Source organism: Drosophila busckii, chromosome X (assembly GCF_011750605.1).
Source record: "Drosophila busckii strain San Diego stock center, stock number 13000-0081.31 chromosome X, ASM1175060v1, whole genome shotgun sequence".
Taxonomy (NCBI): Eukaryota; Metazoa; Arthropoda; class Insecta; order Diptera; family Drosophilidae; genus Drosophila; species Drosophila busckii.
Genome location: NC_046608.1, coordinates 21,827,029 through 21,846,230, shown reverse-complemented (window position 1 = coordinate 21,846,230; position 19,202 = coordinate 21,827,029). Strand labels below are relative to the sequence as shown.

Genomic DNA, 19,202 nt, shown 5'->3' with positions numbered 1-19,202 from the left:
AAAACATGACAAAACGTATTTGAAATTTATAACAGATTTTTAAAAAAATTTTTAATGCTTAATATTGTGGCTGTAATACGTTTTGTACGATTTGTGGGTCAGGGGGCAGGAAATAAAAATAATAAAAATAAAAGCGACATTTGCTGGACTTAGGAGCAGCTTCGTACCAAATTTGATTACTCTAGCTCTTTTAGTTGCTGAGTTCTTGCTGCTCATACAGCCGAACTGAGTTTTATCGACTCAGTTTGTTGCGCTGCTCAAAAACATGACAAAGCGTATTTGTGATTAATTTTATAATATTTTTAATTGCTTAATATTGTGGCTGTAATTCGTTTTGTACGATTTGTGGGGAAGGGGGTAGGAAATTTAACAAAATAAAATAAAAGCGACATGTGCTGAGCTTAGAAGCAGCTACATAGCAAATTTGCTAGCTCTAGCTTCAATAGTTGCTGAGTTCTTGTTGTTCATACAGACGAAAAGCGTTTTTTTTCGACTTCCAACGCACTGTTTAATAAATTTAACTGTCAACAATATTGAGCTGCTTTTAAATTAGCTATATAGCAAATTTGTTAGCTCTAGCTTCAATAGTTGCTGAGTTCTTGTTGCTCATACAGCCGATCTGAGCTATAATGACTCAGTGCGTCGCGCTGTTTAAGCGTATAGATGATTTGTGGGCGTTGCCACGCCTGCTGCTGCTTGTTACATACCAACTGCACAACTTGTGCATAGCCTTTTGCATTTTTTACAATATACAAAGTGTATAATTCATGCCACATGCCACATGTGCCACACGACGATGATGATGATGATGATGTTGATGCTGCACATGCACAGACACTTGCCACTTGTCTAGAAGCCAGCGCACAACTTATTGTTAGCCAGCGACAATGTTTTCTACGCTGGCTTTTGTTGCAAGTTGCAACAACAATGCTGCAACATAAATTGTTGAGCTAATTTCTGACACTCCCGCTCGCTTCGCTTTTGTCTAACACAAGCACAAAGCGCAGCGCATAGCTAAAAATAAAAGCTGTAACCAGTGTGCAGTGTGGCTGGTTGAGTGGGTGGGTGGCTACGCCTTTTGCTTGCACGTAATTGGCAGCAGAAAAAAAAAAAACTTCGTCTCGTGCCCCAGTTGTGTGACCTTTTCTGGCTTGCAACTTGGCAACGATGCCAAAAGATCAGCCAAGTTAACACTTTACAATGCTATCTGACAAATTACATATTTGTCTCGCATTTCTCTCTCTCTCTCTCTCTCTCTCTCTCTCTTGCTATTGTTTGCTTAATTGCAGCCTTTACACGTTGCAATTAAACTTAGCACAAGTTTTTTATTTGAAGCGCACACTTTAATTAGCTGATTTTATAATTTGTATGTGCAGCTTTTCAGTTCATTTGATTAGGCAGCAAATCATTTTAATTAATAGTTGATTAAGCAGCAAATTATAGACGTTTCTTATTACTTATTTTTCTACTTTGGCTGGAATTCAATAAATTTATAGCTTCAGTTTTCATACTAATTATTCTATAGAATTCATTTTTATTTAAAGCAGTCAACACTTTGATATGCTTATATTCCAACTATAGTATTTATTATATAAATTTGTTAAACTTATTTAAATATGACTAAAATTCAGTTAATTTGCTTGCTTAAATAATTTAATTTGCTAAAGAACATTATTATATACATTTATATTTCCGTTGAAATTCAATTTATTTATAGCTGCTCACATTTACTAAGAAATTTGTATAGAAAATATATTTTATACAATTAATTTCATTTAATGCAGTGCAATTGCAACTTTAGATATAATTTTTATACATTTATTTTTCCACTGAAATTCAATTAATTTATAGCTTCGCACATTTACTAAGAAATTTAAATGCATTTACATTTCCATGGCTAAAATGCAATGCAATTGAAACCTTAGACGCTTGCTAAAATAATTAACATTTCTATATATGTTGAAATATGCATGCAACAATTATTTAAATTTATATATTTTGTAGAATTAATTGGCATTGAATTTCATTTGAATAAAATGCAAGCGCTAAAATAATCAAAACGCTTTGCATTTATTTAGTACAACAATAGCTTAAGCTTTGCCTTATATTAAAAAGCTAAACAATGCTTATTGCTATGCTAAATAATTGTATTAACTTTATAAATTTTTGTATAATTTTTTTTTTTTTTATTGTAATTTGTGTTGTCTTATTTTATGTATGGCAGTCAAATTGCAACTAAAATAATCAAAACATTTTGCATTTATTTATTTCGATAATAGCTAAAGCTATGTAAAAACCTAAGCAATGCTAAATATTTGTATTAACTTTGCTAGCCTAAACTTTATAATTTTTTGCTTGACTTTTTTTTTTCTTAAATTTTATTTTAATTTGTGACTATTTGTTTGACTTTTTAATATTTTCTTTTCTTCAATTTTATTTTGCTTTAATTTGTGACTATTGGTTTGACTTTTTACTACTTTTTTTCTTAAATTTTATTTTGCTTAAATTTGTGACTATTTGTTTGACTTTTTACTATTTTCTTTTCTTCAATTTTATTTTGCTTTAATTTGTGACTATTTGATTGACTTTTTACTATTTTCTTTTCTTCAATTTTATTTTAGCTATAATTTGTGCTGCCTTATTTAATGTCTGGCAACTTGAAACTAAAACATTTCAAGCTTTATTTATTTAAATTACAAAACTGTTACAGCCAAAGCTGCTGTGCGTGCAATATGAAAAATATTTTAATTAAAGACTTGTGGCTAACAATAAGACAAACAAAACAAAGCCTCGACTCTAGACACTAGAGTGAAGTACTGTGTGGGGCTGAGGGCATAACATTGAATTATAATTGTTATTGTTGCTGTTCTTGTCTCTAATTTCAGTTGTTGTAGTTAACCAACAAATGCGCTCAACCACAAACCTATTGATTATTAATCTGGCCGTTTCCGATATACTCTTTGTCATCTTCTGCGTTCCATTCACCGCCACCGACTACGTTTTGCCCGAATGGCCATTTGGCAATTTGTGGTGCAAATTTGTGCAGTACATGATTGTGGTCACATGCCATTGCAGGTAAGCCAATTTCCATGCCGTCTCTCCATCCAACACCCAAAACATTCCCACTAATTATGGCCGCTTGCATCGTCTGCAGCGTCTACACTTTGGTGCTCATGTCCTTTGATCGCTTTCTGGCCGTTGTTCATCCTGTAACGAGCATGTCTCTGCGCACCGAACGCAATGCAACGCTGTAAGTAAATACAACAACAGCTTAATACACTGAAAACAAATTTTATATACATCAGAAGTTTAAATCACAAAACGTAACTTGAGTGTTTTTATAAGCAAGCGCACAAAAAATTGCTTTAAAAAATTATACAACACTTATTTTTATTTTTGTATATATTTACTAAAAAATTTAATTATTTATATAGCATAGAAATTGGAAAAGTCAATAAACTTTAACTTGCAGCAACTTAAGCAGCAAGCGCCCAATAAAAAATGTTTAATTCCAAAAAATTACTTTAAAAAATAATCCATGACACTTATTTTTATTTTTGTATACTTTTTGAATTTTTAGATACTTTAAAAAATATAATTACATTTCTTATTTACTAGAATAGGAAAAGACTTTAATCCGAACCTTTACTTGAAAGTTGTAAACAGCAAGCGCGCAATAAAAAATGTTAATTTCATAAAAATTGCTTTAAAAATAATTCATTCATTTTTATTTCTGTATATATTTTTTTGAATTTTTAAATGCCAGTAAAATTGTATTTTTGTATAGAATAGAAATTAGCAAAGTCAAAAAACTTTAAATTGAAAGTTGTAAACAGCAAGCGCCCTGTAAAAAATATTTATATCATAAAAAAATAAAATACTTATTTTTATTTTTGGCTATATTTACTAAATATATTTACAAAAAAATACTTTGAGAAATGTTGCTATTTAAATGGAATGGAATATTATGGATATAAAATCTAACACAGATTTTTAGAGTTTTAGAAAATTACTCAACATCATTAAAGAAAAAGTAAAGAAATATTAAAATCGTAACAGAAATTCAAAGATTTAACAAAAGCCAAATTAAAAATTGCATAAAATAAATTTTTTAAATGCTCAAAGCTGAGGCAAAATATAAATAAATTAAAAATACAATAAAAAATCTTTAGATCTTTGATTTGAAAAGTTAAAATGGATGATTTGCATAAAATAGAATTTTGAGAGGCAAAATATAAATTGTACAATAAATTAAAAACAACTGACTTTGACTTGGAAACAAAAGCAAGATAATAAGAATTATGCTACGTTTTACTTATAAATCAGCAGTTTGAATTAATTTGTTTCATTTTTATTTAAATTGCTTTACCTCTGCTCTGTTTTTCTTTTATGATATATATAGCGCCATTATGTGCGCCTGGATAACAATTGTGACAAGTGCCATACCGGTGGCCTTGTCCCATTCCGTGCGTAGATATCAGTATCGTGGACGCGATGGCACCGCCTGCGTCTTCTCCACCGAGGAGGAGGTCTGGAGCCTTGTGGGCTTTCAGGTAAGTCAGCAGCCAATTGATTGCACGATTGTGCCCTCTAATCAGCGTGACAAACAACTCCCCCGCCACACACACACACACACACACACACACACACAAGACGAGTGGCATACAGACAAATTTCCTGTGCGCTGATTAATGTTAACACATTATTTATGCCACGCCGTCAAAAATTTCCGTCTGAAATTTTGTGGCAGACCGAGTTAAGTTTTGTCTGCATTTGTCATATATACTATACACTGACAGAAATTAGGTATAATTATTATTTGAAGAGCTTAAAAAGACGCATGTGAACATTTTTATTTAAATGGTTTATTTCAAAACAAACGGTGTTTAGTAATATTTTAAACTCAAAATTAAATATTATGAATTCCAAAAAAAAAATAATAATAGCAATAATTCGAGCTATTTGCAAGTTTTTAATTTAAATACTTTTAAAATTACAAGTTTATAAAAAAAGTTAATAAAATTCAAAATAGCAGCATCAAAATGGATTTTTTGATAATAAAATCGATCTATCAAATAATAACAAATTTTGGGTCAAATTTTCAAAACTTTATGAACTTCTTATGGATTTATATATTTTTTTACTATTTTTTAAATATTATTAAGCTTAAGCTTCAGCCTGGCTTTGCTTATTGTAATTCTATTTAAAATTCTTGATAAATTCTAATAATTAGCATTGAATTTTCTATAATGAAAATAGCAAATTTTCAAAACTTGCGATTTTTATATGGATTCATATTTTTAAATATTTTTAAAATATTATTAAGCTTAAGCTTAATTGTATTTAAAACTCTTGATAAATTCTAATAATAAGCATTGAATTTTCTATTTGAAATTTTGGCTAAAATTTTAAAAACTTTAGAGCTTTTTAAGCATTTATATTTTTTAATATTTTTAAAATATTATTAAGCTTAAGCTTAAGCCCTGCTTTGCGTATTGTAATTATAGTTTAAATTCTTGTTATACATTTGACTAATTTTGGGCGGCTTTTCGCGCAGTGTATGCGCGTGGGCGTGTGTGTCTGTGTGTGTTTCTTGGCTGCGTGCTTATTGCTGCAAGTTGTAAGCAGCTTGCCATATATTTGCTACTTAACACACTGAGTGTGTGTGTGTGTGTGTGTGTGTGAGTGCCACACACTGTGGCAAGCACGACAGCTGACAGACACATTGTCATCACATGTAGCATGAAATCAGCTGCACTTGTAAGGCCAATAAAGCGACACACACACACAGACACACTCTCACATACAAGGACATGCTGAGCTATGCAAACGCAGCTGAAGCAGAAGCAGCCGCACATATAAAATTGCTTTCATTGTCACACTTTTAATGCCATAAAGAAAGTTTTGATTGATGTGTGATTTGATTGCAGCGACAAAAAATAAATAAGCTGAACAAATAGAGCAAAAGAAAGTGTAGAGAGCAAGTGAAAGAAAGCGAGTGAGCAGCTTAAAAATAAGCAAACTTGCATTTAATAATGTTAACTAGTTCGTAGCTAGCTACTAGGCAACTACTTAGTAGTCAAGCATTAGTTCGTTGTGTCACTCTAGTATGTAGTTCTAAAGGAAGTAGTGGCGTAGCTAGTTCAAGCTTGGGTTACTTTATGCTGGAATTTGCTGGAAATTATAATAAAAACTTTTTTTGACAGAGTTTGGATTTGATTGAGTTTCAAATAAAAAAGTTTTGTTTATTAAAAGTGAAATATGCTCTGATGGTTTCTTGTTTCTGTTAAATAACGATTGGAACTACTACGCAATTAAATTATTTAAGGAAAATAATTATTATTAAATAAAAAATGTAGTATCAGAAAAAATTCAAAAATTAATTAATTTCAAAAAAGTAAAAAAAAAAATTTTTTTTAAAAAATAGTACACATAAAAATAAATTTAGGAATAAATATAGCATAGTTACCTTTCTAAAATAATCAGAAATAATTGAAATTTTTTTAATTTTAAAATAGTAAAAAAATAAGTAAAAAAGCAATAGTAAAAATAAAAATAAGTTTAGGAATATAGCATTGATTTTGTCTGTAAAATGATCAGAAATAATTGAAAATTTTTTTAATTTTCAAATAGTAAGAAGATAAATAATTTAAAATTAATTAATTTTAAAATAGTAAAAAAAGGGTAAAAAGGAATTAGTAAAAATAAAAATAAATTTAGGAATATAAAATAGATTACGTTTGTAAAATAATCGAAAAGAATTCAAAATTAATTAATTTTCAAATAGTCAAAAAATTGAGCAAAGACGTTTTTATTTTTATTTTATTATGCAGCAATTTTTATATATTTTTTTCTAATAAATGTATAAATTATAAAATTCATACACATCATACATTCAATTGTCCTGCCTCTATAAATAATTCCTTAATACTTTGTATCAACAACATGCTTAGCTATAAATTTCAACGCAGCTTATTTATTGATATTAAAATACACAGCTAGGCGTAGCCACGCCTCTTTTGTGTCTCTCGCACTTGTTGCTACCCCTCCCTGCTCGTTGCAATTCTCACTGCAATTCACAAGCATTATAATCCACAAATGTCATTTGCAGTGCCAATAATTTTTCATTTGTTATTGTTGCTATTATTTTTGTTGACAAACAAACAGTGGAAGGAGCTTTTGGTTTTCGTTTAAATTTGGCTGCTCATTTTTATGGCTTCAACTGCCAACTGCCAACAAATAAAAATGGATCAAACTTTTGACGGCTAGAGAGAGATAGCAACAAACTGTGTGTGTGTGTGTGTGGTAATAAATAAATAAAAAGAGTCAGGGCAACATTTACACGCAGTTCGGGTACAACAACAAAACATTTATATATACTACACATACATATGTATACATATATATAAAAACAAAAACAAAAAAAAAACAAGCATTGTTGTCATCGTAAATAAATAATAAAATAAAAACATGCTATAAAAATACAACACCCAAAGCCAATATATGCGCGCCAGGGGACAAACAGGGGGGCGGGTTTGGGAGTTGGCAGAAACTTTCGCTTTAGCTTTAAAGGCTCGACATAAGTCAAAGAAAGTTATAGAGCAATAGTTAGCAGGCAATGCCATTAAATAAATAAATAATAAAGAAAATTTAATAAATAAAATAGAAATATTTAGCACATTAAAGAGCAATAGCTAAAGCAAATGTCATTAAATAATTAAATAAAGAAACTTAAGGCTGGCTACAAATAAATTGTGAAAATAAAGTACAGTAAAAATTAATAGAAATATTTAGCGCATTATTTATTTAACAATTTAATGCAATAAATTGAATTGAGTGTAAAAACCTAAGTGCACCTAATAAGTTATATTTATCACTTAAGAATTTTTTTAATATTTAATTTGGAAATTTCTAATTATTTTTTAACAGTTTTGCTTGTTAGTTATTTTTTTTTTTATATTTTGGTTTGCTTAAATTCTTAATTTAAATAATTACATCAGAATTGAAGAAGCATATTAAAAATACTTATTACAATAATGTAAGCTTCTAATTTTTTTTGTTGTAAATTTTTTAATTTAACTTTTTTACTTTGTTTGCTTAAACTATTTTGCTAATAATTTTTGAACTTAAATCATTTAATTGAATCAAAACTTAAGTTAATTTAGGTTTATTTTTTTATTATAATTAAATTTAAATTTAAATTAAATTCAATTTAATTAATTATAAATTGCAAATCACTATTTAAGTGTTTAGTATGCCCTTTAGTTTTATTTATTATAATTTAATACTTAAAACAAAAATTAGTTCATTATAATTTATAATTAATTATAAATTGCAAATCAATACTTAAGTGTTTAGTATGCCATTTAGTTACATTTATTTATTACAATTATTATTAAGCTCTATGCTCATTTAACTTCTCTAATTTTTAATAACGCACGTATTATATTTGTCATTAATGCGTAATTAACGTAAATTCTTGTGAAAAACTTTCCACGGGCCAACGGCAAATAAAGTCGCGAAATTAAGCAGCAAAATAAAAGTGAGAGCGTCGCTCGCTCGCCCACGCACACAGACGTAAAAAAGAAAATTATACGCTATTAGCCGTAGGGCGTGTTGACGCTGTTTATACGGCCGCTTAGTAGCGTAACTTAGCTTGATTAATTTGACTGAGTGACAGCAGCAGGCGCAATGCTTAAATCCCAGGCGCAAACCCCCTAAAAAAATATATATATATATATATATTAACGAGCATAGCAACCGCCCTGGCCCCCTTCGCTCCCTTTTCATACATCATATGTTGCATACTTGAGCTTTATGACTTTTTATTGAGCCAACGGCCCATAAAGTTTAAAGACGTCGCAAGTTTTGTAAACTTTTCTTTTTATTTAGTTGCAAGTGTTAGTTGGAGTCATGTCCTAAGACTTACTATTTATGTATATAGGCTTCAAGTTTTATGCATTTTGTTCAGCTTCATAAATTTTCGAAAAGCGTTTACAGCATCGGGCTGAGAGTTTTTATTATGCCACGAATGTTTATTTGGCTACGTACACTCCCATGCATTTGAATAGATACGAATGTTTAAATTTATTCAAAAAAAAAAATTTATTTTAAAAATTTAGCTATAATTTTAAAAGTACAAACAACAACAAAAAAATATATAATAACAATTTCAAATTTTTTCAATTATTTTAGCAATTTTTAAAATCAATTTTGTTATTATTTGCAAAATATTTCACTTCGGCGTTATTTAAATAAAATAATTGAATAATAATAAATATTTTTAAATTTAAAAGCAGTTTGGCTATAAATTGTCTACAATTATTTAAATAATTGCGCACAAATTTTTCGAAATTTAATATATTTCAACTGCGCTTTATATAATTATATTATCATATAATTGTTTACTAATGCTTAATGAAATTTAACAACAATTTCAAATATTTTTTTTGCGCTTTGTAGTGAAATTCAAAAATTTTCTGCTTGATTCAAAACTCAACCATTCAAATGATTGTTTTCTATTGTATCTATTCACTTGACCAGCACTGTACATAAGTTATCAACATAGTTTTGCAAGTTTACTGTTAAACTTTTTGATGCAACACTTGGACATCAAACTTATTGGCACAGAAGTTTTCAAAGCTAGTACCTAAAGCAATTGTAGTCAGCATTGTTTAGTTAATAATGCCAGTGACAAAAAGTTTCGATAGCATTGCAGACACTGCTTAAGCTTGGGAATTAAAGCAAAGTCAAGTTGCATAAAATTATTACAAAATTTATAATGCGTCATAAAACTTTATTTGAAATGTATTAAATATGCGTATACTTGATAAAATCTGCGCCAAGATTTAAGTTAAGCACTTCAATTTGATTGCTCATATTTTTGCCTGTCGATTAATTAATTATTTATAATGAACATATGTGCTTACAAATTGTTTGCAATTGCTCATGGCCAACACGCATCAAGAGCTTTGGTCATTAACCGTTGACGGTTTTATTTTTTTTTTATTCTTATATTTTTTTTTAGCAGCTGACACATGGTCAATGCCCACAATTTCCCTTTGCAATTTACACTTTAATTAATGCGTACGCGTCCGCAATGAAAATGAGAAAAATCCTTACAAATTTGCTCATGTATTTATGCACAAAAGCACAATAGTGTAGGCTACACTGTGAAAAAAAAACGAGAGTGCTATAGAAAAAAGTTTGAATTTAGCAAAAGTAAAATAAGAAATTCAAAAAATAAATAAGGCAATTAGTATTTGAAATTTTATTATTTTGTAAAAATAATGTCATCAAATTTTTTTTTTAATTTTTTGTACATTTTTTTTATATAAAAATTTAAATATATATTTTTGAAGCTGTGCATAAATTTTATATTTAATGAAAATATTTTATGCACATGCTTAAGCATCAGCACATAATTTTTTACAGTGTACACTTGTTGTCTGTGTGTAATTTGTGCTGCGACGGCAAGTGTCAGTGCGAATTATGTCGACAATGTTGACCATCGTCGATAGCACACGAGACATGTTCATTGGCCATGGTCTCAAAGTGATTTCGATATCGACCACTTAGAGATGACCCGAGAGTGGAGTCAGCTGTAAACGATTTATAATACAAAATTGGTTTTGTTTATAAAAATTCGACTTGAGACAAAGCTAAATGCTGGCAATAGTTTAATTAGATTAACATGCTAATGCAATAAATTATATAAATATTTGATTAGATTTTCAGAAAGCTTGATATGAATGTTAAATATTTTTTAAAATTATTATTGCTTTGCTTGTTTATTGCTTGTTAAATATTTTTTAAAATTATTATTGCTTTGCTTGTTTATTTTATTTTTATAATAATCGATACAAGCTAAAAACGTAAATTTTTTTAGCTCAATATTTCTTATTAATAATTCTTTCGTGCTTGAAGTTTCGATATGAAGTTTTATAAAATAAAACTAAAATATATTCTAGCTTATGGGTATAAAAATTGTTTCTATATAAAGAAAAACTATCGCAGACAATTGCTAGCGTTAGTGAAAAGTTTGTGCTTGTAGCCGATAGTGTCAGCTATAGCTTTGCCCACGACTCACGTGTTTGGCCATAAAAATCGTATAGAGCAAGCGATAACAATTGTGTGGGCATAATCACAGTTACAGTTAAAAATAAGCGTGTGTTCTAAGAAAATAAAAAACAAGTAAATTGATAGCTGAAGTGATTGAAATATTAATTAGATTTATAAAATCAATCAATCAAAGCAAGCTTAGGTGGTAAACGTAGCTGTAACGCGTAGTTATCGATAACAGTGCAGTATGCACAGTTACAGTTACAAATAAGTGTATTGTAATAATAAAACAAAACAGAAAATAATTAAACTAAATAAAATAAATAATAAATAAACAAAAGTGACTAACAGTGTTGCCAGCTGTCGAACTAAATTCTCAATTATTTTCTTACAAATTTATTTTTATATTTATATACTCAAGTTTTATATGCTGCAGTTTTTTTTGCTTTTATTTACATACATTTTTATTAGTATTGTATTTAAAATTTTGCTTCTTATACAAATAATATTAAAGAAGTTTCGTTTTAAACTTAAAAATATAAGAAATCTGTTTTGCCAGTAATTTATAAAAACTTAACTAATTTATAGTAACATTAACTGTTATGCAAAAGCTGCTCAATAACTTAAACGTATTTTTAAAATTACAAAAAAATATTTTATAGTTTTGATACTTGAAATAAAAATAAAATAATGCTTTGCTTTTTTTCAAACGTTTAAAATTCATACGCACTGCAACTTACTTTAAGTTTAAATGCACTTTATTATTATTATTATTAATATTTTATTATTTAATTTAAGTTCAACTAAATATATAAAGTTAAGCTTAAGAATCTATTTATATTGCACTTTGCTTAAATTTAAAGCTGTGCGCTGCAAGTTGAGCACGCAATGCTTTATATAATAAGCAATAATACGCATACGCCATGCTGGCCGTCAAAGCAAACACAATCGACAACGTATCGACATATACACATATATTTATTTATTAATTTTTTTTTCGCTTATTACCATGCACAATTTGCCTTTGGGCACTCGATGAACGCAAAGCTCAAGCGCCCGGCTCATTGCTGTGATTGTTTCAGCTTCGCTTTTCCATTTTCCGTTTCATTACACGTTCGGTTCGGCGGCTGCTCGCACCTTTATTTGCGCACCTTTGCGCATTTTGTTGTTATGTGTGTGTGTGTGTGCGTTTCGTTAAGTATTTCAATGAGGTTCGCAATTTATCGCGCATATATTTTTCGCTGTATTTTATTGGTTTTCAGCCCACAGCCGCCGGCTCAACGGCCATGCCCTTTTAATCATTTACACTTTGCTAAGCGCCACTCGAAACTTAATGCGCCCCAAATAAGTTTTACGCCTGCAGTTATCGATTTGCATTCGACAAAAGTCAAGTGCGCTACTTAGCTTAGAGCCGATAAATATAGCACATTATGTATTAGTTGGCACATTAGCAGCGCTTTATATAATTTGTTGCTATTTGTTTATTAATTCAAATTACACTTAAATTGTAAACAGGCTTAGTCAAAATAATAATTATTAGAGTAAGCAGCAGCATGCGAATTTAGAATTTATTAGACTTGTGCTAAAACATTATTTGAAATAATAGTTATAGTCGAAAATATCTTCAATGCTTATCTAAAAATTGTGTACTGTTGTATAAAAAAGCTAAATTTAATTTTGTTAGTTATTTTGTTAATACACTTTGAAATTTGCATGTAATGTCTGTCTGTTCGTTCGTGCGTCTGTATGAGCAACGAAAACTCAGAGATTACAAATGTTAGAGCAGCCAAATTTGCTATATAAGCTCCTAAGCTATACGCCTATAGTTTTCAAATAAATTTTTGCAGCACAAATAAAAAAAAACCAATTAATGCTTATAAAAAATGGTAAAAAACTGAAATAAATCACACAAGTTTTGTTATGAATTTGAGCGTTAGCGAAGTCAAAGTGTATAAAAGAGTTGGTCAAGCTGCTTTTTTACAAAATCAAGGCAACAATTGAATATAAATTCTGCTCAAATTTTAAAATACATAGTTGACTTTGAAATTCGAAATCATTTTGATAAGCAATATACAAAATTATTAGTGAATTTTAACATTTCTTAACAATGAGCGAACAAGAAAAACTTGAGCAAACAGTAGCGACGCCAAGTCTCGATCCAGCGCTCAGTGAACTGATACGCCAAGAAGTTTGCAGGCTCTTGACAGCGTTTGACTTTAAAAGCGAATTGGCTAAGCAGCTTAACAAAGCAGAAGAAAGCAAAGCGCACAAATTTCAGGCTATGGAAGCAAAACTGGAAACGCTTAACAAGCGCATAGATCAATTAATGCCACATGCGAATAACAAAGCAATAAGCAAGCCAAAAATTAAAGCGACTAGGCAGCAAAGTCGCAGTAAATCTGTAGCCGGCACTAAGCCACTAATTTGCATGTACAAAAATTCCAAAGATGATTTCAAAAGTTCAACTTGCCACATTGTGCAACAGAAACAAAGAAAATTAGATTCGATTTATGCACTCGCACATAAAGCGGAACCCACAAGCGCAGCAGAGCCATTAGAATCTTTATTCTTTCAGCCCAAGTCGGCTATAGCCAAGAGGCAACAAGACTCAAAGCAGATTGCAGCCGAACGTCGACAATATAATGCAAATATGCTGATATATCGCAAGTCCGACTATAGTCTGCAACTGAATGAACAAGTTCATGGATATTTGGAAGCTTGCGGCGTGGCACGTTTTGAGGAGCTATAGGCAACAATTGTTCTAAAACTTTGGAGTTGTGTGTAATAATAAAAAAAATATATACGAAAAAAAAAATGAGTTGCTATGCACTTGAACTAATTTCTCAACTGTTCTGTTCAATTTCGCCAAGAGGCATAAATTAGAATTTAGCTTTTCTATTTTGTTGTCAGCACTTAATTTCAATTGAATCGATTGAATAATCAGAAAATCCAATAGCAAGATTTTAGTCTGTAATATATTATATTATATGATTAAAAAAAAATAAAAAAAACTGTCTTACAATTAGAATTATAATTGCAATTACACAAAATAAATATAAAATTTAAAATTACAAATATATAGAAACTAATATATATCTAGTTAATAGTAATGAAATATAATAAATATAAAACTAAAATTTAAATTACAATAACAAATAATAAAAAATTAACTATAATTACAATTATAAATAAATTGAAACTAATAAAATATATAAAAATTAATTGTATGATATAAAAACAACTTTATTATCCTATTACAATTACCAAATAAATTAAATACTAATAAATATTTAAAAAAATTGCGCCAATAAATTAAAATTAATATTTACTTTGCAATTATACAAAATAAATATAAAAACACAAGTGGACAGGTTAAAGTTGGACGCCACCAACATTTAAATACACTTTGACTAGGGTTCGCAACAAACACACGCATGACTCACAAACTACATACCACACAAAACAGCTAACGCGTCACTGCTCGTTTTCGCTGTAGCGTCAGCAGCGACGCCGCCGCTGCGTCGGCGCGACGTTTGTATGGCGGCGGTGCCAGCACGTGCAACCGCCGCTTGTGTATTTTGAAATTCAAAATGTAAATAATTCCCAAGTTATTTATCCCGATCGATTTGAAATTTTCACAATCGGGTCGAAAACATGACTAGGCAATTATGTGATTTATTTTCAGATTTTTTAAGATTTTTGTACTGCTTTTTATCGTTTTTTTTCGATTTGCGGGGGAGGGGGGAGGAAATAAAAAAAATCAAATAAAAGCGTAGTGTCCTGGATTATAGGAGCTCTACATACAATTTGGTTGCTTCTAGCTCTTATAGTCTGCTTGAGCACTACGTCAACTCATACAGACGGACAGACGGACAGAACGGACAGACGGAAAACGGACGGCATACATTTGCAAACTTCATGATAACCCTTTTTTTTCCATTTTTTTTTACAAAAATGGTCAAAGTGTATCAATATAAAATTACAATAAATAAACATATTAAAAGACATGCAAATATGTTGTTAGCGCGACAATCGGCAGCTATTACATTGCAATTTATACTTTGTGTGGCGCTGTCAGGACGAATGAAAGGAGTAAATTTGTTAATGTAATATATTTCGTTGTTTTGGTCAAAATATGTTTTAAAATTATAAATATAAATATGCAAATAAATTAAAATTAATATTACATTTACAAAAACAATGTCAACCACAATATTTTAAAGTTTTAGCTGCAAATTTCAATCGATTCAGCTTTTTTCATTTTTAAACAAGTTCTGATTGATTTTTATTTACAACAAAACTGTTGCGCGCAAGTTTCATAAAATTCCAGCGAAAAAGAATTTTTCTTTTACTAAGAATTTCAAACTTTTCAAAATCATTTTTCTATTTTATTTGCCGTATTTGCAAGCTTGTTAAATTTTAAATTTGCCTTTTGCCATAAATAATTTGGTTTGCCCTGCAGTTGAAAATTGCCCCCAACATATCTCAAAGCTTTGGCTTGGGCCATTTTTATAATTACATCTGCTTTGAGCAATCAATAAGCAAACAAAAAAAAAAAAAATACATTTATGAATAGCATATATAAGTGTGCATATATTTTAGCAAGAGAAACAGATTCATGCTGCTGGGCCCAAATCCCACGCAGCAGCGAAGGAGCAGGAGCTGCCAACTGGGGTATCTGGTCAGTGTAACGGTTCAGTGACTTTTGCAATTTTCCAATGCGAAAAACAAAAAAATAAAATTACAAAAGCCGCTGATATGGCAACAGCTGGCAAATGACAGAGACAAAGACAGCGACAGAGAGAGAGCAAGTGAGAGCTCAAAGCTGTATTAGCCAATGTCCTTTATTTTATTTGTTGTTGTTGTTATCTTGAGATAAGCACTGGCAGCTGCAACTGTTGACAGTTAGTTAGCTCATCGTTTGCCACACAGTCGCTCTCAAAATTTATTTTATTACCTTGTTTGCCAACTTGCAACTGAAAACATTTCGTGCGCCAAAGTCAAAGCAAATCGCAGCCAAAGCTAACGATGCGGCTATAGAAAATATAATGTCTTTGGCTTTGACTGTTGATTGATGATAAACACAAAAAGGTTGTTTCATTGCTAAATTTGATAGCTACAGCCAACAAAGGTAAACAGCTTGAGTACTTAAGCAAATGAACGAAGAACAAACTGCAAAAATTACAACAACAATAATGTTTGCTTAATTTAAATAATTTGTTTTTGCATTAGAGTGGCGCAATTTGCTGAAAATGTTTGCTAATTAAAGTAAAAAATTAAAAGCGAATTCGAATTTAAATTTATTAATGAATTTATTCTTAAGAAATATTCAATAATTAATTAACTTAAATAATTTTTTGTTGCATTAGAGTGACTCAATTTGATGAGAGTGTTTGCTAATTGAGAAAAAAAATAAAAAGGAAATTTGAATTTAAACTTATAAATAACAATTCTTCAGAAATATTCAATTCACTTAATTATAATTCATTTAAATAATTTGTTTTTGCATTAGAGTAACTCAATTTGATGGAAAGATTGCTAATTGAAGTAAAATATAAAAAGGGCATTCGAATTCAAATTTTTTTAAAGACACTTCTTAAGAAATATTAGAAAATTAAGTACTATAAATAATTTGATTGAACTCTGAACCCTTCCTCGCTTATTGAAGTAAAAATCCTATTAAATAAAAAGAAGCAAGAAACGAATTTATTTAAGAAACTTCTGCCCCACAGTAAATTATTTATAAATCAGTTAGATGTAAAAAAAAATTATTGCGCTACAACTGTAAAATAAAATTTATTCACAATTAATTGTTTTTAATATTTTTGTAATACAATATTATAATTTATTGTAACATATTAATATTCCAAAAAATGCTTACATACATATTTATTCATAGTCAAGAGTGCGTGACGAATAGTTCAAAAAAATTGCATTAAATATTTGCGAAAAAAAATATAAAATAAATAACTAATATAACTATTCTATATGCATATATAGTATGGCATAAATCTATTCAGATTATTGCTTATTATTATCTATTTCGATTTTTCATATATAAATATTAAATATATATGTAAGCAATAATCTAAATAGCTATTTTTATACTATATAGCTATATAAGTTATTTTATTTTATTTCTTTATTGGCAGCAAGCATTTATTATAAATTCGCATAATATTTATATGCAATTTTTAAGTAATAATCCAAATAGATTTATGTCATACTATATATTTATATTAATAAATTTTTTTATTTTTATTGATACCCTGAACAGCATTTATTAAAAATTATTCGCATAATATTTAATACAATTTTCTTCAGCTATTTGTCTCGCCCCTTGACAATATTTTAAGAATAATTGTACATATATATTTAATATTTATATATGAATATATATGTAATCAACAATCATACTATATAGTTATATAAGTTATTTTATTTCTTTATTGACAGTCTAAGCAGCATTTACTATAAATTCGCACTAATAATAATGCAATTTTTAAGCAATAATCTAAATGGATTTTTATAATATTATATAGTTAGATTAGTTATTTTTTTTATTGATACTCTAAACAGCATTTTTTATACATTATTCGCATAATATTCAATGCAATTTTCTTCAGTAAAGGAAACGCAATAATATTATTTAATTATTAATACCTACCATTGACATTATTATACTTATTATTAGCATTCCCATCACATGTTTTTCTTGAACTAATTCGATTTGCTTCTTGCTTTTGTTGCAGGTCTCGTTCTTTTTGTCCTCGTATGTGGCCCCATTGACGTTGATTTGCTTTTTGTATATGGGCATGTTGGCACGCTTGTGGAAAAGTGCGCCCGGTTGCAAGCCATCCGCCGAGTCACGGTGAGTTAAGAAAATATATTACGCATACGCCGCGTGTTAGCAAAAATAAAAAAGCAAACAAAAGCGAGTTGTTCGAAATTGGAATTGAGAGAGCGCTGGCGTCTCGCTTTTGTTTTTGTGGTTGTGCTTTTATTTTCATTTTAGTGGACAAACGGTACACATATGGGGCAGGTGCAGCATGCCGCCCCATGTGGCATGATGAATGCCCTTTTATTACGTTTGGCCATGCCACACACACACGCACGCACGAGCAAAATGTGGGCGTGAGCTCATAAATTTTTAAGTGTAGTCCCTTTGCCTGCTGCCCCCCGCCCCTTTGGCTGTTTCTTATTTATTGTGTGTGCTCGCCTCATTGCAGCTTAAAGCTTTAGCCAATCAAGTGTGTGCTCATAATATAAACTACAATGGCTTATTATACTTAAGTTGAACTTAAAATGAAGTCAGCAGAATCGGCTATAGTAATATAAGATATCAAATGACACAAGTGATTGAGCAAAATAAATCAAAATAAAAATTTAATAGTTTAAAAATCAAAAGAAATTGAGCACAATGATAAATAATTGCAATACTTAGTAAATGTTTATTTTAAATCAATTACTTTTAATTTAGATTTATGTCAATTACTTTACTTGCTTATTGGAATTATAAACTATTGGAAATAAAAAAAATTGAGCACATGCCTTTAAATTAGTAATAAATAATTGCAACTCGTATATGATTATTTTAAAGCTGAGCTTTATATATAATTAAATTACATTTTATTTAGTCAATTACTTTACTTGCTTATTGCAATTATAAATAATTGAAAATGTAATGCAATTAAGAACAAATAAATATAAATAAGAATAGAAAATTTTAAGTAATAAGGAATGCTTAATTTTATTTTTTACTTTAATTAATATACATTTTTTTAATGACTTAACAATTATGAATACAACTAATTAAAACTAAGCGAAAATAATTGCTTAAGCTTATTAAAAATTCAATTCAATTAATTGCAGATTATAATTGCAATAAACTTATCAATTATTAATACTGAAAATTTTAAACATATTTTAAATAATACAACTAATTAAAACTAAGTGCAAATAATTGCTTAGCTTATTTAAAATTCAATTTAATTCCTTGCTGGCAATTAACTAAAATATTTGCACATTTGAGAATATTTGAAATAATTAAATTAATTAGTTAAAGTTTAAAGTAATTGCTTAAATTGCTATTTTATTATTTATTATAACAAATGCCTACGCTCAACATTTTACTCTTATGT

The 19,202-nt window shown here is 29.2% G+C and overlaps 1 protein-coding gene across 1 annotated transcript in view; it reads left to right on the top strand.

Moving 5' to 3' along the window:
• Positions 1-19,202, top strand: part of LOC108605093 (allatostatin-A receptor) — a gene marked incomplete at its 5' end in the record, with an annotated part of 33,317 nt that overhangs the window by 11,493 nt on the left and 2,622 nt on the right. The window contains 4 exons of the mRNA XM_033294317.1: positions 2,886-3,075; positions 3,155-3,250; positions 4,403-4,553; positions 17,814-17,932. Of these exons, the coding sequence (XP_033150208.1) occupies positions 2,886-3,075; positions 3,155-3,250; positions 4,403-4,553; positions 17,814-17,932 (556 nt within the window). The remainder of the gene's footprint in view (positions 1-2,885; positions 3,076-3,154; positions 3,251-4,402; positions 4,554-17,813; positions 17,933-19,202) is intronic.